We start from the raw sequence: 16,844 nt of genomic DNA, 5'->3' as shown, positions 1-16,844 counted from the left end.
CCCAATGAGCTGGGAGGCTGAAGCAGGAGAGTTCCAAGTTCAAGGCCAGTCTCAGCAAACTGGTGAGGCCCTAAGCAACTCAGTGAGACCCTATCTCAAAATAAAAATAAAAAGGGCTGGAGATATGGCTCAGTGGTTAAGCACTCCTGTATTCAATCCCTAATACCAAAAACAAAAAAACAAAAAGCAAAATCAAAATGCATCATCACACATAGCACTGTTTTGTTTCATTTCATTCACACATAGATGTGTGAATAAATATATTTTTCACTGAAAGCTACATAAAAGTTTCAAAGTCAGTCATCTAGAGTTCTTAAATTACAGTGTGTATGTATGTGGGGCCTTTCCATTTGTATCTCTATCAACTTCTCAATCAAGCTGATGATGCTGATGCTACTTCTCCAACCACAACTTTGAGTGGCACAGATCTAGAGAGGACAGGTCACAGCACTACTTTTATACTTCTCTGGGATACTGGGAGAAGAGGTAAGAAAAAAGCTGTGGACTTTGTGGTAGAGCGTAAGAGGAAAGGTGAATCTAAGGGTAGTCTAGGAAGCTAAGAAGAAATGTCAACTTTTTCTGAGACTAAAGGTCACTAACGGAGAGAATGAATAGGGACAAAGAGGAAACTGAAATGACAGATAAAAGAATTAACAAAATAAATTCTATTTACCTTTGGTGTCAGGAAGATTATATGCAACAGCCAACTTCTTATGTTGAAATTCTTTTAATTTCATGATACTATCTGTAAGAAGATATCTTTTAGCTAAAAATTAGGAAAAGAAAAAGTTAGATCATTTTAACTGCTTTACACTTAGTAAATAACATAAGCAGAGCCTGATTGCTCCTAATGTTCTGATCTTACTGTTATTTATTATAAATGATCCATTAGGTACAAATATGACATAAACTTGGTAGTGAAAAAAAATCTTCAACCAACCAGCAAATGAAAATACTCGGCAAAATAAATTTGTTTGTGTGTAAAAGGAGCTAGTTATTAACTGTGTATAAGGACTGGCTGAAAGGAAGCTGGTTTTGAGGGACAAAATAGTCGTTTGCCATCTGGTTAAGGGGTAACAGGCATTTTTTTTTTTTTTTTAAGTTATCATTTAAATGTAAAACAAGCATATCATGGCTTGGTTTATCTGGGAGCATATAGTGAAGTGGAAAAAGTTATAGTATGACCACTAGAACTTCCAGTTTTGTTCTTTGTGAAATAAAAGGAACATGGCCTTTTAGATCTGGATTCTGTGTCCTCAAGATAAATCATCACTTATAAAAGCTAAGTAATTTGAGAAATACTCAGAATTCTCAGCTGTGCATGATGTAAAATGTGACGAAGTATGGCAAAGCACCAAATAAAAGAATTGTGTGTACTACAATGACAAACTATTATTTATGAAAAGGCAGTCCATGAAGTGATTGGGAGGTCTCCACTGCTGTCCGAGTTCAAATCCTGCCTCTACCAGTTCCCTGTGACCTCGGGCAAATTACTTTAACTTTGTTGTGTTTCCTCCTCTGGAAATAGAGAAAAGGATGGTATCTCTCCCATTGGGTGTTTGGAGGAAAGACGTTATTACATGTAAAATGCATTCGAAAAAATACCTGACACGAAGTGCCAAATGTTTATTATCACTCACTAGCATTCTCAAGTTTAATCACTTTTATAATGATAGCAATGGATAATTTGGGGAATGAGGAAGCCCGTTCAAGGTCTTTTCATTTGTAGCGGCAGAGCTGGGACTCCAAACTCGGAGAGTGTAGATCTCCGCTCCTAAACCCTGCCCAAAGCTGGAGAAGTGTCCCGGGAGAGCAAGACTTCCTTGCAGTCTTCCTTCGTTTCCACGCAACAGGGGCGTTCACGACCCCCAAGTGTCACTGCCATACCCACGTGCGACTCGAGGGCAAGGGCGCGCTCCAGGCCGATGAGCGACTTTTCCAAAGAGATGCCCACCTAGATCTAACACTCCCTTCCCTTCCATCCCCTTCCCTCCTTCCAAGGCCTGAGGACGCGGATACCTCCGAGAGGGCAGCGGCAGCAGGTGGAGACTGGGCCTGCCACCCTGGAATAAAAGGACGTCGGTGCCGTTCGCTGCAGAACTCCTTCCAAGGGCCGAAATGCAGCCATATTGTCCCGGGCCGCACCATCTGTGGGAGCTGAAGAGGGGAGACGGAACTCAGAGAGCGCAGAACGGGATTCGTCCAATCCTGGAACCCAGAGGGCGGGCTGTGTCCCCGCCCCTTCCCTGCCCGCGGCCCCCGACGGCCCTCCTCGTGGTACGCTCCAAGATGGCGGCCCCCATGGTGCGGCGCTGGCTGCTTCTGGCTGGGAAAGTGACGCTGCCTCATCTCTTACAGGCAGGTTGGTGACTGCTGCCCGGTGGGGCTGCTTCATTAGGCTCCTCATTACTCTATTCCTTGAATTAAAGGAGCAATGGGCTCTCAGGAAGAGAGCAAATGCTTTTGGGATGTGGTTGCTAGAGAAGCCATTCGGGGTGTTGGGTAGCACTGAAAGGGGAGATAAAAGTCTCTGACCCATTTCCTTCCTTCAAATAGTAGTATCTGGGGCTGGGTTTGTGGTTCAGTGTCAGAGGGCTTGCCTAGCATGTGTGAGACCCTGTGTTCGGTCCTAGGCACCACATAAAAATAAATAAAACAAAGGAATTGTGTCCATCTACAACTTTTTAAAAATGTTAAAAACAGTAATAGTATCTGCCAGGTCAAAGGTGTGAAGAGCAGAGGAAGGTATGGCATGTGTGATTTGTCAGATTTGTGTTGGGGTGGTTGTCTTTGCCGAACATGAAAAGCTGTAATACTTCTACCCCCAGAGCAATGACAGTTTTCTCCCACTCTGGGTTTTTCCTGGAGGGCATCAAGTAAATGTTTTCCTCACCCCACGTACTTTCCGGACCCCTGGTCTTCACTTTGCCGAAGATTTTTGCAGTATCAATTTTTACCTAATGATCTTGGACGCAATTCTTGGACCTTTCTTTGCTATAGTTTTCCTTTTGTAGATAACAAATGCTGATGGTTACTTGTAAAACTGTTTGATATCTGAGTTGAATGACACCCCACTCAAAGCCACCTTATTTGAATCTGATCATGAAAACATTGGAAAAAAAATTTTACAGTATTTATAGAAGTCAAGTTTATCATGATTTCTACCAAATAATCTTGATAGAAGTACATGATTATTTGATTAAAATGCAATAATCATACTTGATGTTTCCCTGTGGCTTTTCTCTCCTTTCAACCAACCTCCTTTAGCCCCTATTAAAAAAGTGGAAACATTAGCACACTCTGGCTCACACTTCTGGTACAGCCATTAAATATCAACATGAAACATCATAGTTGGCCACAAGAAGTTTTCTGAAAACTAAGTAGTAGACTTAGCTAGTAAAAATATTTAATGCTATGCCGTTGGCAAAATTCGTATGCATAAGTATTAGCAAGTCTAACAAAGAAATGGAAATTAGGGTGAATTGAGAGACTTCCCAGTTGGTATTTTGGATTTAGTTTGAACTGTTGGACTTCTGGCAAGTAATACCTGTGCTATTCCAATATGGTAGTTATTAGCATGTGTCACTATTTAATGTATAAATAGAAAATTTCAATTGCATCATTACACTACTTGCATTGTAAGTGCCCAACCAAAGTATATGCCTGGTGGCTACTATATTGGACAACTCAGAATTGAACTTTTTCATCACTGCAGGAGTTATATTGAGCAAGCACAGATTTAGACCATAGATGAAAGAGTAGTCTTGAAGTCAAGAACTAAAAGCTATAAGGAAGGTGATATAAATAGAGTAATACAACACAGACCACTTGGAATTTGAAAATTCTGATAAGGAGCTTGATTTGTAGTCATTGAAGCATTTTGATCCATTGCAGACGAAGAGAGGAAAAATAATTTGTACAAATTCATGGCAGATATTTGCAACACTGATACTTCTGTCTGTTCTTAAAATAGTATGGAGGAGTACAACTAAAATGACCAAGAAAATGAAAAGAAAATTAACTGAAATGAAACCAAAAAAGAGAATTAAATATATGAAGAGTCTAGAGGAAGGAAACTTACTGGGAATCATTACATAATACACATTAAGGCATTAATATATGCACTCAAACTACTGATATAGGCATTGTTTTCCCACTCTGTATATGAAGAAAGAGGCTCAGAGAATCATGTAATTTGCCCAATTTTTCATAGCATTTATTATTTACAAGGCAAGGATTTAGAGTTATTTTGTGACTCTAAAGCTTATCTATCTCCATAATCACACTGCTGCCCTCTGAATAGGAAAAAATGCTTGGAGACATTTGATTATTGATGGAGCCAGTCCCTTTTCACCAAATTCTGAAATACTGGTCCTTGAAAGTGTTTCAGAATTAAATGGAGAAAGCATTTCTTTTTGTAGTTATTTTAGAGACTATTATTGCCCAAGCAATATTATCTGAAGGTAAGCAGGTTCAAGAAAAGTTTGTATATATTCTTGGATGGTATATGCAGAGTGGGATTGGACAGATTTAGAGACCTAGACCTATGAGGCTGGTAATCTATCCCTTTGCCAATTCAGCTATGATCTGAGGACTGTCTTCATCATCATTACCGAGGAACTTATTAGAAATGCAGGATGTGTTCCCACTCTGGACCTACAGAATCAGAGTCTGCATTTTAACAAAATTGATAAGCATACTGAGATTTGAGAATCTGATCTAGATATTCTACTTTGCTGTTGTCCACTCCATTCAGTGTTTTTCCTTGATTTGTAGAAATGCTTTGGTTGTAATGTTAATAAACATACCTTTAATCCTTGTACAGGGATGGAAAGAATTACAAATGGTGTCATTTATAAAGTATTTCAGAAGGATGAAAATCCTGCTTTAAAAATTGTACAGAAAATGAATGTCTGTCTTTCACAGTATATTATTTTTCTGTTGCTTCTGTAGCAAATTAATGTAAATTTGGTGGCTTAAAATAGCACAGATTTGTTTATCTTACTATTCTTGGGGTCATCTGTCTGACCTGGGGTCTTACCATACTAAAATTAGGGGGTTGGAACAGATAGATGTGCTCCCTTTTGAAGTCTTTAGGGGAGAATTCATTCCTTTGCTTTTTCCATATTCTAGAGACCACTCACATTCCTTGGGTTACAACCCCCTTTCTCCATTTTCAATGTGAGCAATGGCCAATCAATATAAGGTCCTCACTTAACTGTCTTTCACATATAATGTTCATCAACAGACTCTTCTGTCTCCTGTATTTAAGGACCCCTGTGATTACATTGAGCCTACCTGTATAATTCAGGACACTCTCCTATCTGATTAGCAACCTTAATTCCCCTCTACTATGTAACATATTTATATGTTCTAGGAACAGGGCATGGACATCTTTGAGGGCCATTATTCTGCCAACCATCCTTGGTTACTTATTCCCATGTTTGTCATTGGTTTGTATTACAGAAACTATCTATTTGCCAAATTTAAGTTCTTTATCCTTATACCCATTTCCTTTCATTATATCCTCAATAGAGATTGAGAATGATTATCCACTACTCTTTTAAACAGAAAAAGATACATATAACCAGATGCTGGGAATGCATGCCTATAATCCCAGTGACTAGGGAGGCTGAGGCAGGAGGATTGCAAGTTTGAAGTCAACCTCAGGAACTTCATGAGACCCTGTCTCAAAATTTAAAAAATAAAAAATGGTGGGGGGTTGCTGGGAATGTAGCTCACTGGTAAAGTGTCCCTTGGCTCAATTCCTACTACCACAAAAAAAACCCAAAACATATATAAACACACACACACATACATGCTAGGCTTACCTTTTGTAAAATTATTAGTCCTAATTTATTTTTTTCCTAGTTTGTTCATTTCTTTCAAACAACTGCACACAGGGTGTTCTTGGTTATATCTACCTGAGAGTGGAAGTGATAGGTCATATGGTAACTCCATATTAACAGTTTGAGGAATGCCAAACTGTATTTCTAAAACAGCTGTTCCACTTTACATTCTCACCGGCAATGTATGAGGTTCTAGTTTCTCTGCATCTTCATGATTAACAAAAAGCCATCATAATCTGCTGTTTGATTATAGTCATCATAGTGGGTGTGAAATGGCATCTCCAGGTGGTTTTGGTTGGTATTTCCCTACTGGTAAATGATGTTAAGCATTTTTCCATGTGTTTATTGGCTATTTTATGTACATTTATTTTTGTACATACACATTCAACCCTCCAAACTCACAGGTTTCTGCATCTGTGGATTCAACCAACCATAAATTGAAATTGTTTTTTAAGATTTTTATTTGCACTGAACATGTAATTCTCTTTTTCCTTGCCATTATTCCCTAATCAATATAGTAAAACAACTATTTACATAGCATTTACATTGAATTAAGTATAAAAGGTAACTTAGAGCTGATTTAAAGTATACAGGGCCAGGGTGTACCTATGATATATGCATGTACTTTGCCATTTCATACCAGAGATTTGAACATTTAAGGATTTTTATATCCACAGGGGACCCTGGAACTAATCCTCTAAAGACACCAAGGAATGACTCTGCATATATGTTTATGGGGTTGTTTTGTTTTTGAGAATGTCTATTCAAATTCTTTGCCCATCTTTCAGTTGGGTAGGTGTTTTGTTTTTGTTTTTGTTTTTGTTTTTGTTTTTGTTTTTGAGTTGTAAGAGCTAATATATGTTCTAGATATAAATCCCTTTTCAGATAAATTATTTGCAAATGTTTTTTCCCATTCTGTGGGTTGTTCTTTCACTTTCTTGAAAATGTCCATTGAAACACAAAAGTTTTTAATTTTCGATGAAACCACCATTCATTTTTTTCTCATTCTTTTCTTGAGCTCATGTTTATTGAGCAGTGCCAGGCATTGTGCCAGGTACTGGAAATACAACTGTGCCATCTTGTGTGTTTCCTTAAATTTGGCTTTTTAAGTCTCTCATTTATCACAGGGGTGCTGGGTCACTTGTGCAAAATGTGGGTAAATATGCTAATCCAAGTCAGATGGAAATATTTTCAGGACTAGTAATTTAGGAATTAAACACAGCTTAGCAGTGTTTTGGGTTCTGAAAAGGAGTTCTAAGGCTCACCTAGGCCACAATTTAATGATAACAAGTTTTCCTAGCCCTAAAATTGCAGGAACAAAATTGCCAGCATTTTTACCCATAAGATTATTGTAAATGATTTGTTTTTCTGCATCTTCTCCTTGTTAGAAGTGGAATGCATTTTGTTGTCAACTGTGCAGTTTTTTTAAAAAAATTAGTATTAAAATATATAATCTAGTGTTTGAAAATATGGCCAAGAAAGCATTTAATAAAATGGATATATAAAATGAAATCATTGTGAAACCATGCCTGTTGAAATAATTCTCTTTATTTCAAACCAGGCCTGTTGAAATAATTGTCTTTATTTCCTCAGGTAGAAGAGGTCTGCTTTCTGCAGCATATGTGAACAACCACAAATGGGAAGCAAGAGAAAAAGAACATTGTCACCTTGGTAGGTACCTACCTTGTGGCTGTTCTGCATGTCATCTGCAGTCATTCCATATGTCTACTATGATTTACTCATTTGATGTATATATGAAACAGTGTTTTTATGCTAGTCAATTGAAATAAGCATATTTTAAGTCGTAAAAAGATTTAGACTTTTGTACATGGCAAAGTTATTTTTGCTATCCTGTACATTTCCAACATTTAATTTTTGCTTGATGATTAGTCTCCTGAAATAATGTAAATGATTGTTTTCTTTCTAGCTTTTTCCATTTTTATGTAGTTTTTATGCAGCTTGTCTGTTTTACAGAATTTCACATTTTTTTTTTCTTTTTTCTTTTCAGTTTCTTCATTTTTCTGAGCTCTTTTTGTGGTCTTCAGAGCCATTTTTGACTCTTCATTACCAGATAATAGGTTTGAACAAAGTTGGAATCATTTAGGGAAGATAATTGGCCAACATCTTCCCAGAAAATAAGCTCATAATTATACTTCCCTTGTTTCTGTGAAATATTGCACAGATAGCAACCTTTTATTAAATGGCAAGGCCTAAAAGAAATCACTGACTATGTGCACATTTTAAAAATGTACATACTTGAGCCTTTTGGTTCTGCTTGTCCTTTAGTACATATAGCATCATCAGGACATTGGCAAAGTAAATAGATTGATGATAGTTTTATAAGACTGATGTAATTTTTGAATCAATTTCAGTGCTGATCTAATATTTTCCCTCAGACTTCTTCCACTGTTTTGTGGGAATTATGTCAGATAAGAATAAAGTCTTTTGTTTATGGGTTTTTCCCATTAAGTGTGAGGGACACAGCTGTCAGTAATGATTACTTTATTGGGTGTTTCAAAATCATCATTTTATCCCCTGATGATGTAATTGCACAAACCAAGTTATTGTGAGCTCTGGAATAGGTGTGTGGGGAGGGGTTAGCCAAAGCAGAGCTAGAAAGATCTGAGGATGAGTAATCCTAGCTTTTCCTTAAGGAACTCACAGTCCAGTTCTGAGTGTAAGAGACCCAACATAGCCTTTTTTATAACAAGCACTCCTCATTTATTATCTCAAAATTAAGTTAAAAGATAGTATAATCTACCTATTCATAATATTTTAAAAATCTATATCATTACCATGATCCAAAGAAGAAATAAAAGGGAAGTAACATACAACTAATAATTTGTATTTCAAAATACAAATACATGCTTAGGAAAACTACATTAAAAAACAATGAAGTAGCTAAATACCTGCACTTAAATGTAGAGTCACTGTGAACAGTGACAAAAAAACATGGGTACAGATGTAGTATGCTGGAGAATTCAAATACTAGGAGTAGCATTATCATACTGACATGATTTTATTTATAAAATGAACAACTTTTGGTATAGTTCTGAATCAAAGGTCTGTCCTCATACAATTTATATTGAAGTTGCATTTATAGAAAATGTGACATTTTCTTTTTTTTAATATATTTTTTAATTTTTACAGACACATTTTGATTCATTGTACACAAATGGGGTACAACTTTTCATTTCTATGGTTGTACACAATGTAGAATCACACCATTCTTGTAGTCATACATATATATAGGGTAATACTGTTTCATTCTATTGTTTGACATTTTCAGTTTTGAAAGAAAGTACTTTGTGCTTCTCTGTATAATGAAGTTAGTTCTGTTAATTATAAGCAGAATTTATTTTAGTAGTTATGACTATCTACCTTACCACAGATGGCAAGGTATGTGGGGCAAAATTTTTTAACCTTTTATTTGGAAATAATTTTAAACTTAGAAAAACTTGCAGAGAGCTCCTATCTACCTTTTACCCATCTTCATCTATCATTACCACTTTGATCCATTTACTTTTGTTTTCTCACTCTGTAGACAGACACATTTTTTAAAAATAATTTGAGAGTTTGTTTCATACATTATAGTCCTTTATCCTGAATACTTCATCATACATCATTTAACATAAGGATAGTGTTATGTACCACAGCACTGTAATCGACTTCAGTAATTTTAATATTAATAAATAACCTATTTATATCCCTGTTTTGTTAATTGATCTCAAAATGTCCTGTATCATATTTTTCTTCCTCTAATACAGGATCCATTATAGGTTCACATTGCATTAAATTGTCAAAATTTTTTAGTCTTTTTTAATCTGAAATAGTTTCATATCCTTTCTTTGTTTCTTATGACATTGTCATTTTTTAAGATTTCCATCTCTTTAAATAAAATATTCTCTTTTGGGATTTCTCTGTGCTTTCCTCACTAAATTCCAGTTGTTTCTGTAGCCAGAATACTCTCAGTGATGTGTCCCTATCAGGGCATCACATGTGGACACACCCGATATCCTAATGCCTTTACTAGCTATGTCAACTTTAATCACCTAGTTCAGTGTCTGATTTATCCACTATAAAGTTAACTATCAGTGGGAAGGCATTATAGTATAATGCAAATATGCTGCTGCTTATCAAATTCCCCTTAAATTTAGCATCCATTTATACTTCTGGCCTGGATCAGTCTATGCTACAATGGTTGCAAAGTGATGATTTTCCAAGTCTATCAATCCCTTTTACACTTACTTGTTAGCGCTCAGTATTCTACTATTAGCAGTAGTTCTTCCTTCCTTCCTTCTGTCCCAGTTCTTTCTCATCTATCTGTTTATTATCTTATATCTCATTGATTTGTGGGATTTTTAAAAAATGATTCTTGCCATCCTTATTTTGGTGGTCCAGTTGTCCCAGACTTGACCGTAGAAGTCCTTTCAAGCTAACTTCCATATTCTCTTTTTCTCTCTCAAAACTTCCTCGCTTTTTCATTTTACAAAATGTTCCAGATTCATCTTGCACCTTTCCTGCCCCAGCCCTGGACTCAACCCTTTGTCTGAAGAGCTGTGGTTCTTTTGGTGGGAAATGACATTAGAAACCAAGATTTAAGTGATTTAAGTACGAGGTGTCTTTTACTATTATGGAATTCTTACTTGCATCCAAGATAGTGAACAGGGCTTAGAAAATATGAATGCATGCACACATAAACTTGCATATATGCACATCTGTGCATATATACATACATGAATATATTTTAGAAATAGAGTTTGTGTCAATATTATTTCATCCCCATAGAATCTTTCCTTACCTTGCTCTAGTCTAAATTTGTTACTTTTCCATACTGAGAGCCCTGGTTCCCAACAGAGATAATATTTGGATGTGTGGCACAGTCACCACATTGCAGGTCACCTAATTTCCCTGTCTTCTGTCCAGAAAGTGCCAACAATGCCTTCCAGTCATTGTAACAGTCAAAGAAAAAAATACCCCTATATACACTGAAGTGCCATGAAGAGCCAAAACTGTTCTAGTGACAACACCAGCATAGCTTCAGATAGTTATATAGCAAAGATCATTGTGATGTGTCATACATGAATTATAAGGAAAGTGCTTTGGATATTTTTTAAGGAATGACAAATTCCAGGAAAGTTCATACTGGAGATTGAACCACTTAACCATCTAGCCACATCCCCAACCCCTATTTCAGTGTGTATTTTATTTATTTATTAATTTTTTTATATATTTTTTTTCATTGTATGTGGACACAAGACCTTTATTTTTTCATTTTTATTTTTTATGTGGTGCTAAGGATCGAACCCAGGACCTCATGCATTCTAGGTGAGTGCTCTACCACTGAGCCGCAACCCTAGGCCAACTGTGTATTTTATTTAGAGACAGGGTCTCATGGAGTTACTTAGTACTTCCCTAAGTTGCTGAGGCTGGCTTTGAATTCACCATCCTCTTGCCTTAGCCTCTGGGGCCACTGGGATTACAGGCATGCACCACCACACACAGGCTGGAAAGCTTATTTTTAACACTTTCCCAGGTTTAAAGGTCACCTGATTTCCCTGTCCTCTGTCCAGGAGAAATTTCCATGTCTTCTGTCCAGGAGATTAGTAGACAAGGCCACTATATTTTGATGTCTTGTTTGTTCTGTTATTTGGACACAAATTCAGGAAACTTTATCACAGATACCTGAGTAAGCAGAAGCTGTTTACCAAAGAATCATCATAATCTGCAATGCATAAACATCACATGGAGGTAATTGTCTCCTCTCTGTTAAAACTAGTATTCTTGAAAAAGCAGTATAAGCTACCATATACTGAATTCTTCTTGCCACTGTTAGTTGTTGTTCTGCCTTGAATACCTTCTTTACACCCTAAATTCCTATCCAGTCAGATCCTATTTTTCCTACTCTTTACTCTCAACTCTGTGCCTTCCTTACCCAGTGTGATGTGAAGAGTTTGCACTTAGGAGGCAGACATCTCTCTGGCTTGCAGCCCAGTCCTGCAGCTTTCGGCTCTCACCCTCAGTGTCTGTACCAATAAATTAGGGATGATGGTCATGTCTGTCTGAGTGCCTGGCATAGAGAAGGTGCTATAAAAGTATGTGGAATGAATGAGTCGCTAGGCCCAGTGCTTTACCCTTCGATAAAATGTGTGAGGTGAAATAAGGTTGTGGAATTCAAGTTGCTTCAAAGAAGAAGAGGCCTTTGGAGACATTAATTTTTTTCACCACTGTGTAATAAAATGTAATTGTTATCGCCCCTGTTAAAACAGACACACTTTTCACTTCTACCTGCCAGTATTACGCGCTTCTACTTTTTATTTCCTTGTCTGGGTGCGGGCTGTGGCCCTGCGCAATTAGGCCCTTGCGAGCGCGCCATTAGCAGTGCTGGATTGCACCTGTGGGTGCATCCCCGCTAATCCGGCAGTAGATGGCAGTGTGGCCCCTGCGGGAACCCTTCCTCGCTCGGAGAGAGCCCGGCGTTCGGGCGCGCGGCGCAGGGAGGTGGGGAACGCACGCGAACGCGCAGGGCGGTGCTCGGCGTGTGGAGCGCTGTGGTTGGTCGCCGTGAGCTGGAGGGCCGTGAGGTGCTCTGGGCTGGCTCGCTGATTGGAGAAATGAGGAGGGCCGATATGAGGCATTAGTCCCTGCGGTTCCTATTGGAGAGCACGGCTCACTGAGGCCAGTGCGGGTGCGAGGGCGTGGTTCCCTCTGCGGGTTGGTTTTACCTCTGCTTCCTTCCAAAAATTATGTTTGCAGTGATTGCTGTAATACCTGAGCTTCTACAGTAGAGTCTTTCTTTTGCGTTAATGTCGTGGAATTTAGTTTTTTTTTTTTTTAAATACTTCTTTATTGCAGTGTACTATGTGCATACTTACGTGCATAAATTGTACGCAAATCCTAATGCGTATATTATCACGAAGTGAACAAACGTGTAAAAAATAGAACGTTCTTACTGCTCAGAGGCCCTTATTGTACCCCCTACTTTTCAAAGGTACGTCTAACACCATAGAGTACTTTTAAAAATGTTTTATAAAAGGAAGAGAATGGTGTTTAGGAATCCCCTTTGTCCCTCACCTGGTTTCAACAATTATCAGCTCACAACTAATCTTTTATTTTCTCTCCACTTGCGTTTCCCCACCCTGATCCTTTGGATTATTTTGAGGCAAATCCCAGGCAAAAAATAATTGTACCCACAAATATACTAACACATGTTTCTAAAAGATAATGACACTTCTTAATATTACTATCATACCAAAAATAGTAGTTGTATAAATATCAAATATCCAGTCAGTTTTCCATTTTCCTGATATTCTCCTAGGTATGTATTTTTTAAGGGTTTAATTGAATCAGGATCCAAATAAGGTCCATACATTGAATTAGTTGATGGTCCCCTTCTCTTGCCTCTTTAAAACTTATTTATAGAAACGTAAAAAGAGTAGTTAAAACCCCCATGTACTATTACCAGCTTCTACAGTTACCAGTTCCCTCATCAGATTATTTTAACAAATCTCAATTATCAAATCACTCCATATGTATTTTGATATATACCTCTGAAAGATAAGAATTTTTAAAGATAAGTGTAGAACGATTCAAATATATAAAAACTAGTCATTTTTTAAAAATAATTTAAAAGTCCGTCAGTGTTCCCATTTCCCCAAATGTCTTATGAGTTTTTCATTTACATTTATAGGCCCCCCATACTTTGTTTATTGAAGAAAACAGATCTCTAGTAGCCTCTCCCACATTGTAGATTTGTTGGTTTCATCTCTGTGGTGACATTTAAGATGTTCCTCTTAATTTCCATATGTCTTGTATAAATGGTGGTTGGAGAAAAAGTCTTGAATCTTGATTCACGATTTTTTGTTTGTTTGATTTTGCTTTTGGCATGACTGTGTCATCAACGGAATTATTTTCTTTTGTCAGGAAGCACATAGCATTGGGCTGTCCCTCTGTATGTTAAAGACTATGCTTGCTCATTGGTTGGCTCCTTTTTTTTTTTTTAATGGTACTGGGATCGAACTCAGGGCCTTGTGCTTGCAAGGCAAGCACTCTACCGGCTGAGCTATCTCCCCAGCCTGGCACCATTATTTTCGTAAGCAGTTATAAATTTGCTATTATAATTCTTATCATTTCTTCCTCATTTATCAATTTCCCTTCTTATCATTTTAGTTATCCTTCAATAGTTTGTAAAGAAGAGGCAATTTTCAAAATATCCTCCAAAGATGATCAATGAGGGTATTTTTTAATGTCATTAAATCTTATTACTGTACAGTTAATATTTTTACTGTTAGGTCCTTGTTCTCCAACTGTGCACTATAAAGCCTAGGAGTTCTTGGGCTTCCCTACTTCAGTCAGAAGATTTCAGTTTTTTACTGTTTTTATTCTGGGCTTCCTTATGGCTACAATAAACTCTAACTTAAAGCATTGTCTCAAATTTCCTCACTAACTTGTAGATCTGTTGGGTGAAGTTGTTAACCTTAACCAGTCAGCAGCTAGTGAATTACAGAATAGGGCCCCCAGTGACTAGGACTCCAGAGAAAACCATTTGGGAACTAGGTGGGATGCTAGTTGGAGGACAGAGCTGGTGGGGAAGCTCCCTGGTTTCCTTGAGAGGAAGTTTTCTTGAGGCAGCCTGCCCAGGGGGCAAGGGTTCAGGTGACTTTAGCTGAATTGGTTTCATGAGCCTTATGAATTAAATATTCTATTTCTGATTTTTCAGTTTATAAGTAATCACAAAGTAAGAGACACCTTTTGGTTTGGGTTATTATTTTGCTGTGTTTCTATTTTTGTTTTTTGAGCACTCTCTTAATCCAAAAGGTATTATACCGTTAATACGTGAGGGTTAGTTTTGCTGCATTATTTCGTTTATGGAGGCCTTTAGCTTGTAGTAAAATTTTCAAATCCTGCTTTTGATTCCTAATGGGGATTTTCTCAAGTCTGCCTTCCTCATTTTTGTCAGTTCCATATTTGCATCTCTGTGGCATCTATTCATTTACTAAGTCTCATATTTACCATCTGTTGACATTTCTAAGAGATGAGCCTGCCTTGTATGTCAGCCTTCCCATATTCTTAGTGTGTGTATGTGTGTGTGTATGTGTGTGTGTGTGTGTCTGTGTGTCTGTGTGTATTTATATATATAATATATATATGGCTTGTTTTCATGCTTGTTCTTTATTGGACCTGTTTTAAAGATTCTGATGACAGAGAAACAAACAGAAGGAAGTCTAAAAATCCATATCCAAACTGGTTCTTAGATTGATTTTCCATACTTCCTCTGTTATTTCTATGTGTTATATGTTGTCTTTTTCTTTTAAATGCAGAATTAAAAACAATTTCAGTTATAGTTTTCTAAGATCACATCTTCTAGGAAGGACAATAAATACATAAAGTAGATCAGGTATACATATGGCCCAAAGTCCAGAAAAAAGAGCTAGTATTACTTGAATGGATAACAGTAATATACAATTATCTTGAAATCATGAAGACTTACAACTATCCCATTAAAGCCACCAACCTCCAGTCTTTTCTTTGATGATCTTCCTCACAGAAACTTTAACCTTGAGATTATCCTTTTTTATAATAGACTTCTTTCCCAGAGTGTCTCTGTTACAGATTTTGTGATCAATAAGGAGATGGCCATTTTCTTACTGAGAATTTATGTGCTGGGAAACTGTGGTACTATGGTCCATGCCTAGTTAAAATTACCTTCTCACAAAATCATTATATAATAACCCACCTAATCTTTAAAAAAAAATACTGCTTTTTGCCTTTAAGACTATTGTGTCTGGTATTATTATAGTTTTACTAGCTCTCTTTGGGCTACTGTTCATCTAGTAAGTTTTTCACACAGTTATTGTCAGTTTTTCTGTGTTCATGTGGTTTATATAGCTAGATTTTTGTATTTTTAATTAATCTGATAATTAGTATTTTTTAACTAGAAGGTTTATTCTACTTACATTGTCATTTCATGATTGTTGATACATTTGGATTTATTTCCCTGGTTTTGTGATTAGTTTCATCTCTTTTTAATCTATCTCCCCCCCCCTCTAAATTGATTAGAGGTGTTCTTGTTTTTTACATTTTTTCCCTGTACTGGCATGAAAATTAATTTCTATTCTTATAAAATTGTTGCCCATATCTTCTAACATGCATATTAAACTTAGATTCTAATATCCATCATACTTTATTATCCTTTAGATCACTTTTAAGTCCAGACACACACATATGCACATACACACACACACACACACACACACACACACACACACACACACCCAACCATATACACTTTTCCAGTGTTAAAGTTCTGTCCTTTAAAATACACACAACCATATTATTGAAACTGTTTCCCCCCAGATTTAGCCAACTATATTTACTCACCATTCTTTCTCTTCTTAAAACATCTAAATGCTTAGTGTGTATTCATTGCTAATAAATTCTCAGTTTTTGTTTGTTAAGAAATGTCTTTCTTTTGCCCCTTTTTTTAAGAGATAGTTTTGCCAAATGTCTGATTCTAGGTTGATATCTTATTTCCAACATTTTTCTTACCTTACTTTTTTTCCTGTTTTCCATTGTTCCTATTAAGAAAACACCTATTGGTGTGGTTGGAGTTTTTTGTTTTTCCTTTGTAAGTCATGTCTCTTTTCCTTCTGACCACTTTTTTGAGATGTACTCATTCTTTAGTCTTACAATAACATACCATGGTTTGGGTTTAATTTTAGTTGTTTGACTTGAGATGAATCTAAAAATGTGTATATTTTATCAGTTCTTAAAAAATTCTCAGCCATCATCATGCATTAACCTCTCTCCATTATCTTTAGTTTAATTCTTTTGGAAATTCAATTAGATGTATTTTTAGACCTTCTTATTCTGTTTTCTATATCTTATGTCTCCTTTCATAGGTCTCATTTTTACCTAATATTCATTTATTTATTTATTTAGGTATTGATGATTGAACCCAAGGGTGCTTTGCCATGGAATCACAACCTCAGCCCT

The 16,844-nt window shown here is 36.8% G+C and overlaps 2 protein-coding genes across 2 annotated transcripts in view; one reads left to right on the top strand and one right to left on the bottom strand.

Moving 5' to 3' along the window:
• PTCD2 (pentatricopeptide repeat domain 2) overlaps positions 1-2,168 on the bottom strand; it is a 28,812-nt gene extending 26,644 nt beyond the window's left edge. Inside the window, exons 1-2 of the mRNA XM_079145489.1 lie at positions 2,020-2,168; positions 674-766 (exon numbers count right to left, since the gene is read on the bottom strand). Of these exons, the coding sequence (XP_079001615.1) occupies positions 674-766; positions 2,020-2,128 (202 nt within the window). The 5' untranslated portion in view covers positions 2,129-2,168. The remainder of the gene's footprint in view (positions 1-673; positions 767-2,019) is intronic.
• A 43-nt stretch (positions 2,169-2,211) lies between these two features.
• The window catches only part of MRPS27 (mitochondrial ribosomal protein S27), a 98,989-nt gene continuing 84,356 nt past the window's right edge, over positions 2,212-16,844 (top strand). The window contains exons 1-2 of the mRNA XM_079145487.1: positions 2,212-2,362; positions 7,443-7,520. Coding sequence (XP_079001613.1) covers positions 2,290-2,362; positions 7,443-7,520 — 151 coding nt within the window. The 5' untranslated portion in view covers positions 2,212-2,289. The remainder of the gene's footprint in view (positions 2,363-7,442; positions 7,521-16,844) is intronic.

The sequence above is a fragment of the Sciurus vulgaris genome (genome assembly GCF_902686455.1).
Source record: "Sciurus vulgaris genome assembly, chromosome: 6".
In the NCBI taxonomy this organism is placed as follows: Eukaryota; Metazoa; Chordata; class Mammalia; order Rodentia; family Sciuridae; genus Sciurus; species Sciurus vulgaris.
Note: the sequence above shows the minus strand (reverse complement) of the source record. Positions and strands in the feature narration are given on the sequence as shown.